Source organism: Zea mays, chromosome 3 (genome assembly GCF_902167145.1).
Source record: "Zea mays cultivar B73 chromosome 3, Zm-B73-REFERENCE-NAM-5.0, whole genome shotgun sequence".
Lineage (NCBI taxonomy): Eukaryota > Viridiplantae > Streptophyta > Magnoliopsida > Poales > Poaceae > Zea > Zea mays.
In genome coordinates this window covers 180,555,580-180,574,676 of record NC_050098.1, presented here as the reverse complement: position 1 = coordinate 180,574,676, position 19,097 = coordinate 180,555,580, and the positions used below count along the sequence as shown (strand labels likewise).

Sequence of the window (19,097 nt, the reverse complement as noted above, 5' to 3'; positions counted from 1 at the left end):
TTCTTCATCTACATCATCAAGATCACAAACTTGCTCTCTTGGAGAGCCATTAGTCTCATCAAATACAACGCCGCTAGAGACTTCAACCAAACCCGATGATTTGTTGAAGACCTTATACGCCTTTGTATTTGAGTCATAACCTAACAAAAACCCTTCTACAGCTTTGGGAGCAAACTTAGAATTTCTACCTTTCTTCACTAGAATATAACAATTGCTCCCAAATACACGAAAGTAAGATACAATGGGTTTGTTACCGGTTAGAAGCTCATATGAAGTCTTCTTGAGGAGGCGATGAAGGTAGACCCGGTTGATGGCGTGGCAAGCCGTGTTCACGGCTTTCGACCAAAAGCGCTCGGGGGTCTTGAACTCTCCAAGCATCGTCCTCGCCATGTCTATAAGCGTCCTGTTCTTCCTCTCTACCACACCATTTTGCTGTGGTGTGTAGGGAGCGGAGAACTCGTGCTAGATTCCTTCCTCCTCAAGGTACTCCTCCACTTGAAGGTTCTTGAACTCGGACCCGTTGTCGCTCCTTATCTTCTTCACCTTGAGCTCAAGCTCGTTTTGAGCTCTCCTTAGGAAGCGGTTGAGGGTCCCTTGGGTTTCAGATTTATCCTGCAAAAAGAATACCCAAGTGAAGCGGGAAAAATCGTCAACTATAACAAGACCATACTTACTTCCTCCTATGCTTAGATAGGCGACGGGTCCAAAGAGATCCATATGAAGCAACTCCAAAGGTCTTGATGTGGTCATCACATTTTTGGTATGATGAGAGCTTCCCACCTGTTTACCTGCTTGACAAGCTGCACAAGGTCTATCTTTTTCGAAAGTAACATTTGTTAGACCTATCACGTGTTCTCCCTTTAGAAGCTTGTGAAGGTTCTTCATCCCTACATGTGCTAAACGGCGATGCCACAGCCAGCCCATGCTAGTCTTAGCAATTAAGCATGCATCTAGACCGGCCTCCTCTTTTGCAAAATCAACTAAATAAAGTTTGCCGTCTAGTACACCCTTAAAAGCTAATGCACCATCACTTCTTCTAAAGACAGACACATCTACATTTGTGAATAAGCAATTATATCCCATATTACAAAGCTGACTCATAGACAATAAGTTATATCCAAGCGACTCAACTAAGAACACATTAGAAATGGAGTGCTCGGAAGAAATAGCAATCTTTCCTAACCCCTTCACCTTGCCTTGATTCCCGTCACCGAATATGATTGAGTCTTGGGAATCCTTGTTCTTGACGTAGGAAGAGAACATCCTCTTTTCCCCCGTCATGTGGTTTGTGCATCCGCTGTCGATAATCCAGCTTGAGCCCCCGGATGCATAAACCTGCAAGACAAATTTAGGCTTGGGTCTTAGGTACCCAACTCTTGTTGGGTCCTACAAGGTTAGTGACAATATTCTTAGGGACCCAAATGCAAGTTTTATCTCCCTTGCATTTTGCCCCTAACTTCCTAGCAATCACCTTCTTATCCTTTCTACAAATAGCAAAGGAAGCATTGCAAGCATGATATATTGTAGAAGGTTCATTTATTTTCCTAGGAACACTAGCAACATTTCTCCTAGGCATATGATGAATGACAGTTTTCCTAGCCAAATTTCTATCATGCATAATAGAAGAACTAGAAGCAATCATGGCATGGGAATCAAAAGCATCATAACTTCTATGAACATTTCTAGAATATCTCCTATCATGGTATATGAAAGAGTGATTCTTTTGAGCACTATTGGCCATAGGGGCTTTCCCTTTCTCCTTGGCGGAGATGGGAGCCTTATGGCTTGTTAAGTTCTTAACTTCCCTCTTGAAGCCAAGTCCATCCTTAATTGAGGGGTGTCTACCAATTGTGTAGGCATCCCTTGCAAATTTTAGTTTATCAAATTCACTTTTGCTAGTCTTAAGTTGGGCATTAAGACTAGCCACTTCATCATTCAATTTAGAAATTGAGACTAGGTGTTCACTACAAGCATCAATATTGAAATCTTTACACCTATTGCAAATTGCAACATGTTCTACACAAGAAGTTGATTTAGTAGCTATTTCTAACTTAGCATTCAAGTCATCATTTATGCTATTTAAGCTAGAATAAGAGTCATGACATGTAGACAATTCACAAGAAAGCATTCCATTCCGTTTGACTTCTAAAGCAAGAGAATTTTGTGCCTCTACAAACTTATCATGTTCCTCATACAAAATATCCTCTTGCTTTTCTAATAATCTATTCTTATCATTCAAAGCATCAATCAATTCATTAATCTTATCAATCTTAGTTCTATCTAGTCCCTTGAATAAACTAGCATAGTCTATTTCATCATCATCACTAGACTCATCATCACTTGAAGAAACATAAGTACTAGTGTTATGAGTGTTTACCTTCTTTTCCCTTGCCATGAGGCAAGTGTGATGCTCGTTGGGGAAGAGGGATGATTTGTTGAAGGCGGTGGCGGCAAGTCCTTCATCATCGGATGAGGAGCAATCCGAGTCCCACTCTTTGCTAAGGTGTGCCTCACCCTTAGCCTTCTTGTAAGTCTTCTTCTTTTCCCTCTTCTTCTCTTGTTCCTGGTCACTATCATTATCGGGACAATTAGCGATAAAATGACCAATCTTACCACATTTGAAGCATGAGCGCTTCCCCTTCGTCTTGGTCTTGTTGGGATGCTCTTTGCGACCCCTTAGCGCTGTCTTAAAACGCTTGATGATGAGGGCCATCTCTTCCTCATTGAGTCCCGCCGCCTCAACTTGTGCCACCTTGCTAGGTAGCACTTCCTTGCTCCTCGTTGCTTTGAGAGCAACGGTTTGAGGCTCATGGATTGGGCCGTTCAACGCATCATCAACGTATATTGCCTCCTTGATCATCATCCGCCCGCTTACAAACTTTCCAAGTATCTCCGCGGGCGTCATCTTTGTGTACCTAGGATTCTCACGAATATTGTTCACAAGATGTGGATCAAGGACAGTAAAAGACCTTAGCATTAGGCGGACGACGCCGTGGTCCGTCCATCGCGTGCTTCCATAGCTCCTTATTTTGTTGACGAGGGTCTTGAGCCGGTTGTACATTTGGGTTGGCTCCTCTCCCCTGATCATTGCGAATCTCCCAAGTTCGCCCTCCACCAACTCCATCTTGGTGAGCATGGTGACATCATTTCCCTCATGAGAGATCTTGAGGGTGTCCCAAATCTTCTTGGCATTGTCCAAGCCGCTCACTTTATGATATTCATCCCTGCAAAATGAGGCTAACAACACAGTAGTAGCTTGTGCATTTTTATGAATTTGTTCATTGATGAACATGGGACTATCCGTACTATCAAAGTGCATTCCATTTTCTACTATCTCCCATATACTTGGATGGAGAGAGAACAAGTGGCTACGCATTTTGTGACTCCAAAATCCGTAGTCTTCTCCATCAAAGTGAGGGGGTTTACCGAGGGGAATGGAAAGCAAATGAGCATTGGAACTTTGCGGAATACGAGAATAATCAAAGGAAAAGTTTGAATTAACCGTCTTCTTTTTCTCGTAGTCGTTGTCGTCGTCCTTTTGGGAAGAGGAAGATTCGTCGCTGTCGTAGTAGACTATCTCCTTGATGCGCCTTGTTTTCTTCTTCTTCCTGTCTTTTCTTTTGTGGTTCGAGCCTGAGTCAGTAGGCTTGTCATCTTTTGGATCATTGACGAAGGACTTCTTCTCCTTATCATTGACCACCATCCCCTTGCCCTTAGGATCCATCTCTTCGGGCGATTAATCCCTTACGTGAAGAGAACGGCTTCGATACCAATTGAGAGCACCTAGAGGGGGGGTGAATAGGTGATCCTGTAAAAACTTAAAACTTAACACCACAAACTTGATTAAGAGTTAGAACAATGGAATCAAGTGAGTAGAGAGGAGAGCTCTTGTGAAACACAATAGACACAGTAAGAACAAGCACAAGAGACACGAGGATTTATCCCGTGGTTCGGCCAAGTACAAAACTTGCCTACTCCACGTTGTGGCGTCCCAACGGACGAGAGTTGCACTCAACTCCTCTCAAGTGATCCAATGATCAACTTGAATACCACAGTGTTCTTCTTTACTTTACTCTTTTCCCGTTTGCGAGGAATCTCCACAACTTGGAGTCTCTCGCCCTTACAATAAGAATCAATATGAAGCACAAGAGTAAGGGAGGGAAGCAACACACTCAAATCCACAGAAAATACGCACACACAAGACCAAGACTTGAGCTCAAGACAATATCTCGAGGTTCTCACTAGAACGGAGCTCAAATCACTAAGAATGTCGAACAAGTGCGCAAGAATGAAGTGTGAGTGATCAACAATGCTCAAGGAATGCTTGGTCTCTTCCTCCATGCGCCTAGGGGTCCCTTTTATAGCCCCAAGGCAGCTAGGAGCCGTTGAGAGCATTCCAGGAAGGCAATTCTTGTCTTCTGTCGCCTGGCGCACCGGACAGTCCGGTGCACCACCGGACACTGTCCGGTGCGGATTTCTTTCCTTCTTTGGCGAAGCCGACCGTTGGAAATTCAGAGCCATTGGCGCACCGGACACTGTCTGGTGCATACCGGACAGTCTGGTGCCCCCCTTCTGACCGTTGGCTCTGCCACGCGTCGCGCGCGGATTACGCGACCGACCGTTGACCCGCCCGACTGTTGGCTCACCGGACAGTCCGGTGCACCACCGGACAGTCCGGTGATTTATAGCCATACGCCACCGATGAAACCCGAGAGCAGCCAGTTTGCCAGAGCCAGTCTGACGCACCGGACACTGTCCGGTGCACCACCGGACAGTCCGGTGCACCCAGACCGAGCTGTCTTAGGCTGAACAAAGCCATCTCTTCTCCTACTTGATTTCTTCTGTTTCCAGCACTTAGACACAATACATTAGTTCTTAAAACAATGTACCAAGTCTAGAAACATACCTTTAGACTTGATTTGCACTTTGTCCATCACTTTGCATAGATTAACATAAGTCCACTTGTGTTGGCACTCAATCACCAAAATACTTAGAAATGGCCCAAGGGCACATTTCCCTTTCAATGATGGGGGAGTTGAAGTATTTCTTAGGATTTCAAGTGAAGCAACTCCAAGAGGGCACCTTCATTAGCCAACCAAAGTACATTCAAGACATACTCACTAAGTTTGGGATGAAGGATGCCAAGCTCATCAAGACACCCATGGGAACTAATGGGCATCTCGACCTCGACACGGGAGGTAAATCCGTAGATCAAAAGGTATACCGGTCGATGATAGGATCTTTACTTTATTTATGTGCATCTCGACCGGATATTATGCTTTCCGTATGCATTTGTGCAAGATTCCAAGCCGATCCTAAGGAAGTTCACCTTAGGGCTGTGAAATGAATCTTGAGATATTTAGTTTATACACCTAAGTTTGGCCTTTGGTACCCCAGGGGATCCACTTTTGATTTAATTGGATATTCTGATGCTGATTGGGCAGGGCGTAAGATTGATAGAAAGAGCACATTAGGGACTTGCCAGTTCTTGGGAAGATCTCTGGTGTCTTGGGCTTCTAAGAAACAAAATTCAGTAGCTCTTTCTACCGTCGAAGCCGAGTATATTGTCGCAGGCCATTGTTGCGCGCAATTGCTTTGGATGAGGCAAACCCTTAGGGACTATGGTTACAAATTAACCAAAGTTCCTCTCCTATGTGATAATGAGAGTGCAATCCGCATGGCGGATAATCCCGTTGAGCACAGCCGCACTAAGCACATAGCCATTCGGTATCACTTTTTGAGGGATCAACAACAACGGGGGGATATCGAGATTGCTTATATTAACACCAAAGAACAATTAGCCGATATCTTTACCAAGCCACTAGATGAGAAAACTTTTACCAAACTTAGGCATGAGCTAAACATTCTTGATTCTAGGAATTTTGATTGATATTTTGCACACATAGCTCATTTCTATACCTTTGATCATCTCTCTTTCATGTGCTATGACTAATGTGGTTTTCAAGTGTATTTCATGCTAAGTCATAGATTGAAAGGAAAATGGAGTCTTCGGTGAAGACAAGGCTTCCACTCCACTCCATCATGTTATCCATCCTTCACCATCACTCCGCGTCTTTCTCCACTTTGGTATAATCCTTCACTCATATATTGTTTGCCAAAGGGGGAGAGAAAGTAAAAGGGATTATATTTCACTCACAAGTATCCGTTTTTGGTGATTCATGCCAAAGGGGGAGAAAATATTAGCCCAAAGCAAAAGGACCTCACCACCACCAATTTCAAAAATTATGTTCTTTCAATCTGTATTAAAGAAGTTTTTCAAATGGGTATCTTATTTTTGATATAATTTCGAATTGGTATAACCTCTTTCAAAATAAATATCTAAAACCCTCTTGAATACTAAGAGGAGAATTTCTTTGAGGGGGAGTTTTGTCTAGTCAAAGGAAAAGCATTTGAAACAGGGGGAGGAAATTTGAAATTATGAAAATGCTTCTCAAAATCATATTCATATACCTTTGACTATTTGCAAAAAGACTTTGAAAAGAATTTCCAAAAGATTTTGCAAAAACAAAACTTGTGGTGCAAGTGTGGTGCAAAATGATGAACATGAAGAAAGCAATCCATGCATATCTTATGAAAATGTATATTGGTTTAATTCCAAGTAACCTTTGCACTTACCTTTTGCAAACTAGTTCAATTCTGCACTTATATATTTGCTTTGGTTTGTGTTGGCATCAATCACCAAAAAGGGGGAGATTGAAAGGGAAATAGGCTCACACCTTTTCCTAAATGATTTTGGTGGTTGAATTGCCCAACACAAATAATTGGACTAACTAGTTTGCTCTAGATTATAAGTTCTACAGGTGCCAAAGGTTCACAACAAACCAATAAAAAGTCCAAGAAATGGTTCAAATAAAAAGTGCAAAAGACAACCGAAAGGTGCCCTGGTCTGGCGCACCGGACTGTCCGGTGCACCACCGGACAGTGTCCGGTGCACCAGGGAGAATCACTCCGAACTTGCCACCTTCGGGTTTCTGGAATTTCCCTCTGCTATAATTCACCAGACTGTCCGGTGTAGCACCGGACTGTCCGGTGTGCCAAGTGGAGTAACGACTACAACGCCAACAGTCGACTGCAAAAGTGAACAATGAACAGTGCCGACTGCGCGCGCAGAGTCAGAGCAGGCGTCAGATGGCGCACCGGACAGTGAACAGTGATTGTCCGGTGCACCACCGGACTGTCCGGTGGCCCACATGTCAGAAGCTCCAACGGTCGAACCCTAACGGTTGGGTGACGTGGCTGGCGCACCGGACAGTGTCTGGTGGCGCACCGGACTGTCTGGTGCGCCCTTCGACAGCAGCCTTCCCCAACGACCACTTTGGTGGTTGGGGCTATAAATACCCCCAACCACCAACACTTCAAGGTATCCAAGTTTTCAGCCAACACATTCAATACAAGAGCTAGTGCATTCAATACAAGACACAAATAGAGTGAATCAAAATCTCTCCAAGTCCCAATTCCACTCAAAAGCATTAGTGACTAGAAGAGAGAGTTTTGCCGTGTTCTTTGAGCTCTTGCGCTTGGATCGCTTTTCTCCTTCCCCATTTCTTATTCCCAAGATCATTGTAATCAAAGCAAGAGACACCAAGTTGTGGTGGTCCTTGTAGTGGACTAAGTGTCTCGTTTGATTGAAGAGAAAAGCTCACTCGGTCTAAGTGACCGTTTGAGAGAGGGAAAGGGTTAAAAGAGACCCGGTCTTTGTGACCACCTCAACGGGGAGTAGGTTTGCAAGAACCGAACCTCGGTAAAACAAATCACCGTGTCATCCGCTCTTATTCGCTTGTGATTTGTTTTCGCCCTCTCTTTCGGACTCGATTATATTTCTAACGCTAACCCCGGCTTGTAGTTGTGCTTAAACTTTATAAATTTCAGATTTGCCTATTCACCTGCCCTCTAGGCGACTTTCACCTAGATACATAGTAAACATCATGAATCCATAAATGACAAAATGCCTTATAATTTGGGATGGAGAAAGTGAGAGCTAACCTGGAAATTTGTAAGCCACTATTTCCTATTAGCAATTCATTTCTTGCTAAATGCTAACTCAGTATGACTGCCATCTTTATCATCTACTTAGACAAAATCCTTTTTGTGATCGATAATATCTTCAAAGTACTTCCACCCTTCTTTGGTTGTGCTTGTCTCCAACCCCTGTACCAAGAATGACCCATTTAAACGATTTAACATAACAACATAAGAATGCATGCATCCTCAATGAATTCCCATATAATTGACAAGACCGAGCAAAGGAAAATCAGGAAAGCAAACACATGCAGACCTTATAGTATTTTATAGTCCATAAACTTGCACTTGCTCCTAAATTCTTTCTTCATTCTTCTTCATACTCTAGCACAATGTAAAATGATTTCATAGATTGACCTCTGGTTGCCTGGACAAGTGAATTCATCATGGTAGCCAAACAGATCATTTGCAAAAATTACACGTCTAGCAGGGGAAAATCCCTTTGGTGCAAAATGATATAGAAGTTGAAAATACATAAAAATATGTAAAAATATAACATCCAACTGTTATCTACCTTGATAATTGGAGTAATAAACTCAACCAAGAAAGATGAACTTTAAAAGAGATGGCCAGAATTAGTGGATGAAGTTGATTAACAACCATTAGATGCGCGAGCCATCATGATCCTAAATTTTGTTGTCAAAGCATGAACAAACAAAACTTGAGTTTCATTAGTTGATATAAATTGGAGATGTTGCCTGCAAAACCTGATCTACCACTACCATGAGATATATTGTAAGCCGTAGTTGAGCCGCCTAAGTAACACAAGTCAACATCTCAGCTATTCCTCACATTTATCAAGATATATTCTAAGCCATATTTGAGCTGCCTAAATCACTGAATGCATTTTATTAGAGCAAATTAGTTGTTTGCATAGTCACATATCTTAGGAGATAAGACAAACTGTATCGATGCAGGTATAGAAATTCTATCTAATTATACTTTTCTATCTATACCTTTGGCCCTATTTCTAGAAACGAAAAATCTAGCATGTAATCTATAGTTATTTTCTTCTCTCGAGAGTAATGTAGAAGGAAAGAAGATTATTATTTAATGAGTTGATCCCTATTAGGGTCACATCTCTGCACACAGAGAACACTGGTTCATTTTTCTGATTACATTTGCACATGCTGATATACACCAGAAATTTTGACACCTTACCTGGATAGAATTGTGAAAATAAATTAATTGTTTTTATTCAGGTATGCATTTGCTTGTGCTGAATTAGGTCGCAGTTTGCTTCAAATATGTCTGCTATTATCAAACAGGGCATGAGGGAGCACTGACAGCTCTAGAGCGAGTCGCAGATTCATCACAGGAAATTGTTTACATGGGAGTTTAATGCTATTATGATTCATGCATAATGAATCTTTGTTATCATGTATCATGGGGTTGTGTTATTGTTGCAGTGCTTTCGAGTTTGCTAGATAACAGTGTTAAAGAAACACAACTAATCACACGCCTAGGTTGATCACCGATTCGCATCATGCCCTAAACAAGTCAACAGTTGGCCTTAGGCCGATAACAGTGTTAAAAAACGCAACTAAGCGCTCGCCTAGACTGAGATACAACCTAGCAGGTCTGCATCGGAATCCAGTAAGCATTGGATCCTTACTGTTCTATAATATCTATGCAGATTGCAGAACATCACTTTTGCTTCTAAAGGATTGCTCTTGCTGCATCAACAATAGTGACCGTCCAAAAGTACATGAACTTAATTAGCAAATTTGAAGTTGTGGCTTTTCATGATTTTAGAGTTTCTGTATCACTATCCATGCGCAATAAGGTATCTACTATCCAGAATGCAGAACCATAAAGTGTCACCACATGAATCTATGAATATTTTGTTCAAAATCAGTAATCTCCAGGCAACAATAAGCAAATCGACAACACCTCAAAATTTTCACATGGATAGTTTTTTCCAGAAAGACAACATGTGTATGTGGTGTCTTAAATGAAGCATACCACACATAAAAAAGGTGTCAGAGTAGAGCAGTGTGAGAGCTGAACATCACCTTTGCTTTGGGGATGGCCCTGATGGTGACGGACTCACGCTTGCGTGTGCCCTTCTTAACTGTGGCAACACAGGTGTAGCCAAAGTGGCCCCATCCAACCTCATCCCCCAAGTCATGCTTGGCCGCAAACCCCTTGTTGAACCCAAACCCCTTGCCGAGGCTCCCCCTCGTTGCCGCCTTCCTTGGGGATAGACAGCTGCAGCGGGCCGTGGCACCTTGTGAGCGCCGTCGGATGTCCTTAGCGGACAACGACGGCAGGAAGGACAGCCTCAGGAGCCGCCTGGCCGAGGTGGTGGGCCGTGGGCACAAAGGCCGGTGGAGAGGTGTTGCACGGGGCTCGAGCTCGACGTGGAGAATGGGAAGAACAGGGACACCGCCCAATGCTTCTTCCCGGGGCCAAGAAGCTTTGGGGAGCGGCGAATGGGGACTTCAAGAAGCGAAGCGGGATCTGGTGGACTTGATCCTCGAGGACGCTAGCGCCGACGGAGCGGTTCTCCTTGTGAGCGGATTGGAGGCCGCAGAACACCTCTGCTCCTCGAGGACAGTGTCGGCGGTGGAGCGACTCTCCGTTCCCTCACGAGGCGGATACGCGCCTCCATCTTGGCGTCCCTGGCCTCCGCCTCGAGCGCATGGAAGGCAACGTCGAGCGCCGAGCGGGAGTGCTTCCTGGACGCGGCGGTGTTGGTGACGCGGCGCTCCGCCTCCTCCGGTGAGCGGCGACCCTGTCGCGGGTAATGGACGCGAGCTACGACGAGAGGTGGTGGCACATGGGGGGTCCGATGAGGCGAATGCGGCATCGAGAGGTGGTGGCACGGTCGACTGAGGTGAATGCGACGACGAGCGTGAGGGAGGCGTGAGAGGTAGGCAGGAGGCAGTGTGGAAGGGAGCGGACCCAACGACGTGGGAGAGAGCAGTCAACCCGATTTGAGGAAAACTTTCGCGTCCGTGAGGCCGTGATGGTGGCGAATTTTTTTTTCTGCCACGCGTCGGCACAGTGTGAAGGAAAATACCGTGAAACGCGGGAAGGGCTCGAATCCTTGCGTCTTTTAACTAAAGGTAATGGCGGTGTGCTGGGCTGTTAAGATGGGCCCAGTGTCAGACTCGTCTTCTCATGTGGGGTGCGACCGAATCCAACAGAAGAGCCGAAGAGGAAAGGGGCGGTTGCTTTATATTCCTTCTCGGCTGCAATCTGCGTCCATCTATCCAGCCGTCTCGGGGCGTCGTGTGCGCGTGGATCTCTCCGTAGAAGGGATGAAGATCACGGCGCTCCTTGTGCTGAAGCCGTCGACCTCCGGAGCCGGTAGCTCCTCGTCCGGCGGCCAGTCGGGCCCGGAGGCGGTCGTGCTCGCGAACGCGACGGACGTCAGCCACTTCGGCTACTTCCAGCGCAGCGCCGCCCGCGAGTTCATCGTCTTCGTTGCCCGCACCGTCGCTCAGCGCACCCAGCCAGGCCAGCGGCAGTCCGTCCAGCACGAAGGTACCTCTTCAGATCTGATTGGCTTTTGGATCCCATGAGGAGCTCCGGGGTTCGCACTAAATTATCCATATGTAGCCGTCGGCTATAGATCAACTGGTAGTTTGATGGCCGTAGCAAGGAGTAGTGAGACTGTTCGTGCTGCGTGTGGGGAAAGTAGTGCTCTCTGTTCATCTGTTGATGCATCTAATGTACAACTGGTCTTATTGCTGAATTTGTGTTTGGGATCGCTGTTCATCTGAAGAGAATTCGAGCAATACTCAACCATTTGTGACAAATGACGATGCTGGCACTTGCATCTTGTAGTAGTAGTAGTAGCTAGGCGATCATAACATATGGCTGACCCTGTTTGCTTTGGAGATTTGGAATACATTTTTGTTGTCCATTTCCGCATGCTGTTTTGACATACAATCTCTTCCCATTTCAGAATATAAGGTTCACTCCCACAACAGAAATGGGCTTTGTGCGGTGGCATTTATGGATGATCACTATCCTGTACGAAGTGCATTTTCTCTTCTGAATCAGGTACCGACCATGATTCCTGAGATTCCCACATGTCTTTGCTTTTGGTTGAAGTTGAGTTTACCAATTGTAAGTTGTAGCCAGTCATTTCTCACCCAGTTCTGTTTAGAGTTTGTTAATCTGAACAGTGTCTCTCATAACATTGTTAGTATATGAATGACACTATTAGTTTGCTGCTTGTTAGCATACAGCATACTCCGCAGTTTCAGTCGCACTCAACACAGCTAAAATTTTCTGTACATTGGTCACTGGAAACTGTTTGCTCCTTCGTAGTTCCTTAATTTTCATTATTGATTGAAAACTAATGGCATCCATCTTTATCAATTATCAAAATGCTGTGCTTATGTTATGAGACTGGGTAACTAACTGAGCAGTCTTTATCCACTATCAAAATGCTTCACTTCTTTGTAGTCCCTTTATGAGATTCAGATGTTGATATGATGGATTTCATGAAGGTTCTTGATGAGTACCAGAAGGCTTTTGGGGACTCCTGGAAATCTGCTACTGCAGATGGAACTCAACAGTGGGCTTTCCTGACAGACGCCTTGGCAAGATTTCAGGTTAAACCTTTATGTGAAAACATATGTACTTTCTGCCCATGTGTTGATTGATCTAAGTTTGTATAAATTATCACCATCTATTGTTGGCGTTAATAACTTTGGGTTGTTTGTTCAGATAAATGGGTTGATCCCAATAATTTGTTTGTTTCTGGTATCTTCGCTGCAACACAATTTGTTTATTTTGGACGCCACAAGATTGTTTTGGGATTGTCTTATTGGAGACTATATTGTATCAGTTGGATGTATAAATATCTGGTCGTTCTAGATTGTCAAATCATTGTATTACTGATAAAGAGTTAGTTGTCCAGTTGGACTGCTTTGATGACTGCCCAAAAAGAACATGCTATTTTTTGAAGTAATAATATATCATACCATACATATTGTGATGCTTGTGGTCGAATGAAATTGGTTATGCTGTATGGCTGATACTGGATTATGCCTGTATCACTTTACACCCTATCTGCCTCATACGGAAGCATACTCACGTTACTCATGGGTCATGATATGTTCATTTTGTAGGACCCTGCGGAAGCTGACAAACTAATGAAAATTCAGAGGGACTTGGATGAAACAAAAATTATTCTTGTAAGCGTGATGTATTTAAATCTTTTATTGCTTACATTACATATTTTAGTTTTGCAGAATATATGTTATGCATTGAGTACTTTTGTATTACTGTTCAATGCTATAGCGTAGCATAACATACACCTTTGAGTATTGTCTTCTGAATATCCACTTTAGCTGTAGCATCAGTCCTTCTGCGGGCACTATATATAGATGGGCTTTCGTCAAAGCCACTTAGCATTAGGCGTCAATTGCTTCATGCTTGTGCTAGCACTTGATCTAGAATGTTTTAGATCTAAGCCAAGAGTATCTTATGCAGTGGTTCACACTGAACTTAGTTTCATTGCAGTTGGGTAACATAGTTGAGTAGGAACAACTCTACATTTTGTAGATGAGAAACACAAACTTGCTCAAGTATAACGTGATGTTCCCTTTATGGCCTTATGTGCATACTTTAGTCTGTGCGAGCAAATCTTTGAATATATGGGAATCTGACAACAATTGCTAACTGTGGGTCCTTTATGCTGTAATATTTTCACAGCATAAAACTATTGATAGTGTCCTGGCCAGAGGAGAGAGATTGGATAGCTTGGTTGAGAAAAGTTCTGATCTAAGTGCTGCTTCTCAGGTAATCCTATATTTACTTTGCCGGATGATTTTTTATGCTGTTAACGTAAACCATGTTAAAAATTTGCTTTTGCTGCTAATTTTCACTGTCATAAATCAAGTACTGAACAACTTCAGGTACTCCTGTACCAATTTGCAAAAAAAAGATACCCTTGTACTATAATTGTTCTTCAGGTGTACATAATCTGTTAGACGTATATTGTTGACTTCACCAGGTAGCAATCATCCATCTATGGGAGTTTATAGAATAAAATTACTGACATGCCATCTTTTATTGCAGTCTCAGTACTCAGTAGTACTCCATCCAATTTTGATGAACTTATAAGGTCTAAAAATGTTTTCAGAATTGATAAGTGCGTAATGCTCAGCAGCTGTATCCAGGTGCTTGTTTACTCAATGAGGCACTATTCTCCCAGCCATCCAGCGTCCTATTGCACGCGTAGATGAGTTAAAAACTTTAAATCCTAAGCACTTGGGGTCTAGTAGTCCAATCCCATATGTGAAACAAGCATTTATGCATAGCGTGACATCTGTATGTTAACACATGACGGTGAGAATTTTCCTTCTCCTTGGTCTTGCTGCCCCGGCCCTAGCAAATGTTCTGATCATAGAATAGAGGTGTGGAGGGAGTCACTCTTAACACACACATCAGATATGCATAAGCTAGTTTCTGACACACTTCATTCACTTTTCAGCCTTAGTGCCTTACATCCATTCATGATTCATTCCAGTCTATAGTCTATAATGCTGAAGTGGCAGTGTTTCCCTGGGTATATGATTTCTCTATGGCTTTAGAGGAAGTGAAGTGTGGCTCATAGGTTGCATTGTTGATTTCTTGAATAGTGATTCAGGTTCGAGAGTAGTTGCAGTTTGCGGATACACAGAGTATGTGACTTAGTGTTGTTCCTCTAGGTTAGACCTGGGCAGTCTTAAAGATTCTGATTGCTCTTCAGGTTACTTTGTGTTTATAGGTATGCATTATCTCACACTTGTGTATTCACATTCCTGAGAAATGTTTTTGTCTTTCAGATGTTCTACAAGCAGGCAAAGAAGACAAACCAATGTTGCACAATACTTTAAACTTTGGTGCTTCAATCATGTTTGCAAGGTGGTTGACACTGTTTTTTAGATCTTAATTGTTATATGGCCTGATCATCTCGTTTCATCTGATTAAATTCTCAGGAAGTTTTCTGTTCTTTTTTTTCCCCAGAAACAAAAACGATCGATATTGTGCTAATTTACTGTAAGTTAAATCGCCCATGAAGCGTGGACACGCGGTTGCAAGGCTCGAGCTCAGTGCTGTTGGTCTCAGTTTGCAAGGCTATAGTTTTCTCCAAGACCTGCCGATTGGACTGTTTTCTTGTGAGAATTCCTGCTCTCCAAACAGCACATGGAGTATCATTCTTTAGTGGTTATGAAACTGCGTAGTGCCTGCTAACACCATTTATTGTACTATATAAGGCTTGCCTCAAACTGCAGAAATTACCAAATATTGTTAAATTCTCAAAGCTTACTGGCAGTGGCGAAGACAGCACAAGCTGATAGTCTCTTCTTGCTTCTATATCCTCCACCTCTTTCTCCAATGCAGTAGGGGTTCATTTTTCTTCTTCTCCTTTGTCCTCTATACTTCACCAGTTTCATGGACGTAGCGGGGGCTGGAGCCCTCCCTAGCCCCCTTCAGATCTGCCCCTCGCATTTGTTGTCCACAGCGACTGAAAGCCTGATGCTTATATAGTTATATCAACCGTTTACATTAGTTTATCTCAGCTCATATATTACATCCAGAGTTCCATATCTCAACCAAGCATTACATTGATCAAAACCACTACCAGCACCGATTCATAAAACTAGTCACATTATGCTGCTTGGAGCATCAGCCTTTTGCCAGATTTCTTTACAAACAGATGGTCACCCCAGCAGTAGCTTGCATATATGGCGCTTTTGCAGAGTTCTTCAACCGCATCACGACATTCTCCAGATTCAAGCGATTTCCAGCTTGACATAGGATTTTCCAATTTTCCACCGTTATAGCTACCTCCCAAATGACTTTTCAGGTTCCTCCACCCTGTGTTCTGGAAGCAAAAAGCATTTCTTATGGTGTGTTTGGTTTTGATTGGATGTATAAAGAGAGATGGAGGAGAGCAGTCACAATTTCTATAGTGTTTAGAATAGTTTCTGTAGTGTTTAGATGAGAGTCACGTAAGAGCGAGTTAAACATCAGAGTAATTTTTTGTGGCGACGTGATCTCAAAAAATCGAGGGGACGGTGTCGTTCCCACCTCATCTTACTTTGACCTCAAACCAAACACATTATCAGTTTTCACAACTAACAACTTTTTATTACTAAGCCACATATTTCCTACAGAAATGAAATTATGAATCTGTTGAGTATGTAAACTCTCAACCACCATCAGCCAAAGTTGTTTCGCAACAACACAATTAAAAAATGGTGAAAGACTCTTCTGTACCAAACATCGCGCTTTGCAAGATTGTCATAGGTAAGTGTCGGGGACCATAATTAGGGGTACCCTTAAGACTCCTAATTCTCAGCTGGTAACCCCCATCAGCATAAAGCTGCTAAGGCCTGATGGGTGCCATTAAGTCAGGGATCAGTCCATTCGAGCGACTCGATCACGCCTCGCCCGAGCCTAGCCTCGGACAAGGGCAGCCGACCCCGGAGGATTTCCGTCTCGCCCGAGGCCCCCCTCCAACGGCGAACATATTTCCGGCTCGTCCGAGGCCCTGCCTTCGCTAAGAAGCAACCCTGACTAAATCGCCGCACCGACCGACCAAATCGCAGGAGCATTTAATGCAAAGGTGGCCTGACACCTTTATCCTGACGCGTGCCCCCCCGGCAGAGCCGAAGTGACCGCCGTCACTTCGCCGCTCCACTGACCGGCCTGACAGAAGGACAGCGCCGCCTGCGCCACTCCGACTGCGGTGCCACTTAACAGAGTGAGGCTGACAGGCAGTCAGGCCCTGCCGAAGGCATCATAGGAAGCTCCGCTTCGCCCGACCCAGGGCTCGGACTCGGGCTAAGTCCCGGAAGACGGCGAACTCCTCTCCGCCCAACCCAGGGCTCGGACTCGGGCTAAGTCCCAGAAGACGGCGAACTCCGCTCCGCCCGACCCAGGGCTCGGACTCGGGCTAAGTCCCGGAAGACGGCGAACTCCGCTCCGCCCGACCCAGGGCTCGGACTCGGGCTAAGTCCCGGAAGACGGCGAACTCCGCTCCGCCCGACCCAGGGCTCGGACTCGGGCTAAGTCCCGGAAGACGGCGAACTGCGCTCCGCCCGACCCAGGGCTCGGACTCGGGCTAAGTCCCGGAAGATGGTGAACTCCGCTCCGCCCGACCCAGGGCTCGGACTCGGGCTCAGCCCCAGAAGACGACGAACTCCGCTTCGCCCAACCCCAGGGCTCGGACTCCGCCCTGGCCTCAGCCGACGGCCTCCGCCTCGCCCGACCCAGGGGCTCGGACTCGACCTCGGCCATGGAAGACAGACTCGACCTCGGCTTCGGAGGAGCTTCCACATCGCCCAACCCAGGGCGCAGACCAGCCACGTCGACAGGAGGCGCCATCATCGCCCTACCCCGAGCTGACTCGGGCCACAGGAAACAAGACCGGTGTCCCATCTGACTCGCTCCGCCAGATAGGCAATGATGGCACCCCGCACACTCTGTGACGACGGCGGCTCTCAGCCCCCTTACGGAAGCAGGAGGACGTCAGCAAGGACTCAACCGCTCCGACAGCTGTCCCTCCGCCAGGCTCCATCGCTCCTCCGACGGCCACGACATCATACCAGCTGGGTGCCAAAATCTCTCCGGCTGCCACAACGACATGTACTTAGGGCGCTAGCTCTCCTCCGCTAGACACGTAGCACTCTGCTACACCCCCCATTGTATACCTGGCTCCTCTCCTTACGCCTATAAAAGGAAGGACCAGGGCCCTCTTAGAGAAGGTTGGCCGCGCGGGGACGAGGACGAGACAGGCGCTCGCTTAGGAGCCGCTCGCTCCCTCTCCCGCGTGGACACTTGTAACCCCCTACTGCAAGCGCACCCGACCTGGGCGTGGGACGAACACGAAGGCCGCGGGATTCCCACCTCTCTCACGCCGGTCTCCGGCCGCCTCGCTCTCCCCCCTTCGCGCTCGCCCTCGCGCTCGACCCATCTGGGCTGGGGCACGCGGCGACACTCACTCGTCGGCCCAGGGACCCCCCGGTCTCGAAACGCCGACAGTTGGCGCGCCAGGTAGGGGCCTGCTGCGTGTTGACGAATAGCTTCCCGTCAAGCTCCAGATGGGCAGTTTCCAGCAACCTCTCCAACCCGGGACGGTGCTCCGTTTCGGGGGTCTTGAGTTCATGTCCTTCGACGGCAGCTACGACATGATACTCCTTCCACCGCTGCGCGACAACGACAATGGCGGCCGACAGCCCGCCCGCCGGCGGCGGAATCGACGACGTCTTCCCCGCGTGGTGGAAGAACAACCTTCGAGCTCATCCCGCCTTCTTCCCCGCCGACGGAGGGGAAGGCAGGGCAACCAAGGCCAAGCAGGAGGCAGCGCCTCGTCGGCCGTCGAGCGAGTCGACAGCACCGGCACCCCAACGGGGGGCGCACCGGGTATCGACTTCGCGCTTGAGACGAAGACGAGCGCCGTCTCCCCGCGACACGCCAATCCCGAGCAAGCGGACGACGCCAGCGCGCTCACGGAGAGCTTGCTGGACGTCACCCTCGTACCTGAGACGACGGTGCAGTCAGTCCCCGACGTGACTTTATCGCCGCTCGTCGACCAAGAGGTACCGACCGATTCCCATCACACGTCATTTGGATTCAGCCTCAACCCGCCTAGCGACCTTGCTTTGGCGGGCGCTCTCGTAGAGGCGAGTCCAAACCCTCTGGGGTTTCGCATGCAGTCGCCTTGGGACCGGCTGACGGACGTCTCGACCTACGGGCCCTCTGGGTCCGAGGAAGACGACGAGCCTAGCATCTGTTGGGATTTCTCCGGACTTGGCAACCCCAGTGCCATGCGGGACTTCATGACCGCATGTGACTACTGCCTCTCCGACTGTTCCGACGGTAGCCGCAGCCTCGACGACGAGGACTGCGGCCCAAGCCGCGAATGTTTCCACGTCGATCTAGGGGGTCCCTCCGAAGGCAATCATCTCGGTATGCCGGAGGACGGTGATCTCCCTAGGCCGGTGCCCCGCGTTGACATCCCACGGGAGCTAGCTGTGGTCCCCGTTCAGGCGGGGGGCCATGACCCACAGCTCGAGCAAATCCGCGGGGTGCAGGCCAGGCCC

At 46.5% G+C, this 19,097-nt stretch overlaps 1 protein-coding gene across 1 annotated transcript; it reads left to right on the top strand.

Annotated features, from left to right (window-relative positions):
- Nucleotides 1–11,268: 11,268 nt before the first annotated feature.
- LOC100284621 (VAMP-like protein YKT62) lies at nucleotides 11,269–16,050 on the top strand. The gene is made up of 7 exons (NM_001157516.1): nucleotides 11,269–11,532; nucleotides 11,957–12,054; nucleotides 12,507–12,611; nucleotides 13,131–13,196; nucleotides 13,717–13,803; nucleotides 14,832–14,910; nucleotides 15,013–16,050. Exons 1-6 carry the CDS (start codon nucleotides 11,307–11,309, stop codon nucleotides 14,880–14,882), a joined length of 633 nt encoding a protein of 210 aa, NP_001150988.1. The 5' UTR covers nucleotides 11,269–11,306; the 3' UTR covers nucleotides 14,883–14,910; nucleotides 15,013–16,050.
- The last annotated feature ends 3,047 nt before the right edge of the window (nucleotides 16,051–19,097 follow it).

Excerpts from the sequence above, each read along its gene's own strand:
- LOC100284621 (NM_001157516.1), top strand. The coding sequence starts at position 11,307 with ATGAAGATCACGGCGCTCCTTGTGCTGAAGCCGTCGACCTCCGGAGCC. Across the intron at positions 11,533-11,956 it reads GCAGTCCGTCCAGCACGAAG|AATATAAGGTTCACTCCCAC; the intron begins GTACCTCTTCAG and ends TTCCCATTTCAG. Across the intron at positions 13,197-13,716 it reads ATGAAACAAAAATTATTCTT|CATAAAACTATTGATAGTGT; the intron begins GTAAGCGTGATG and ends ATATTTTCACAG.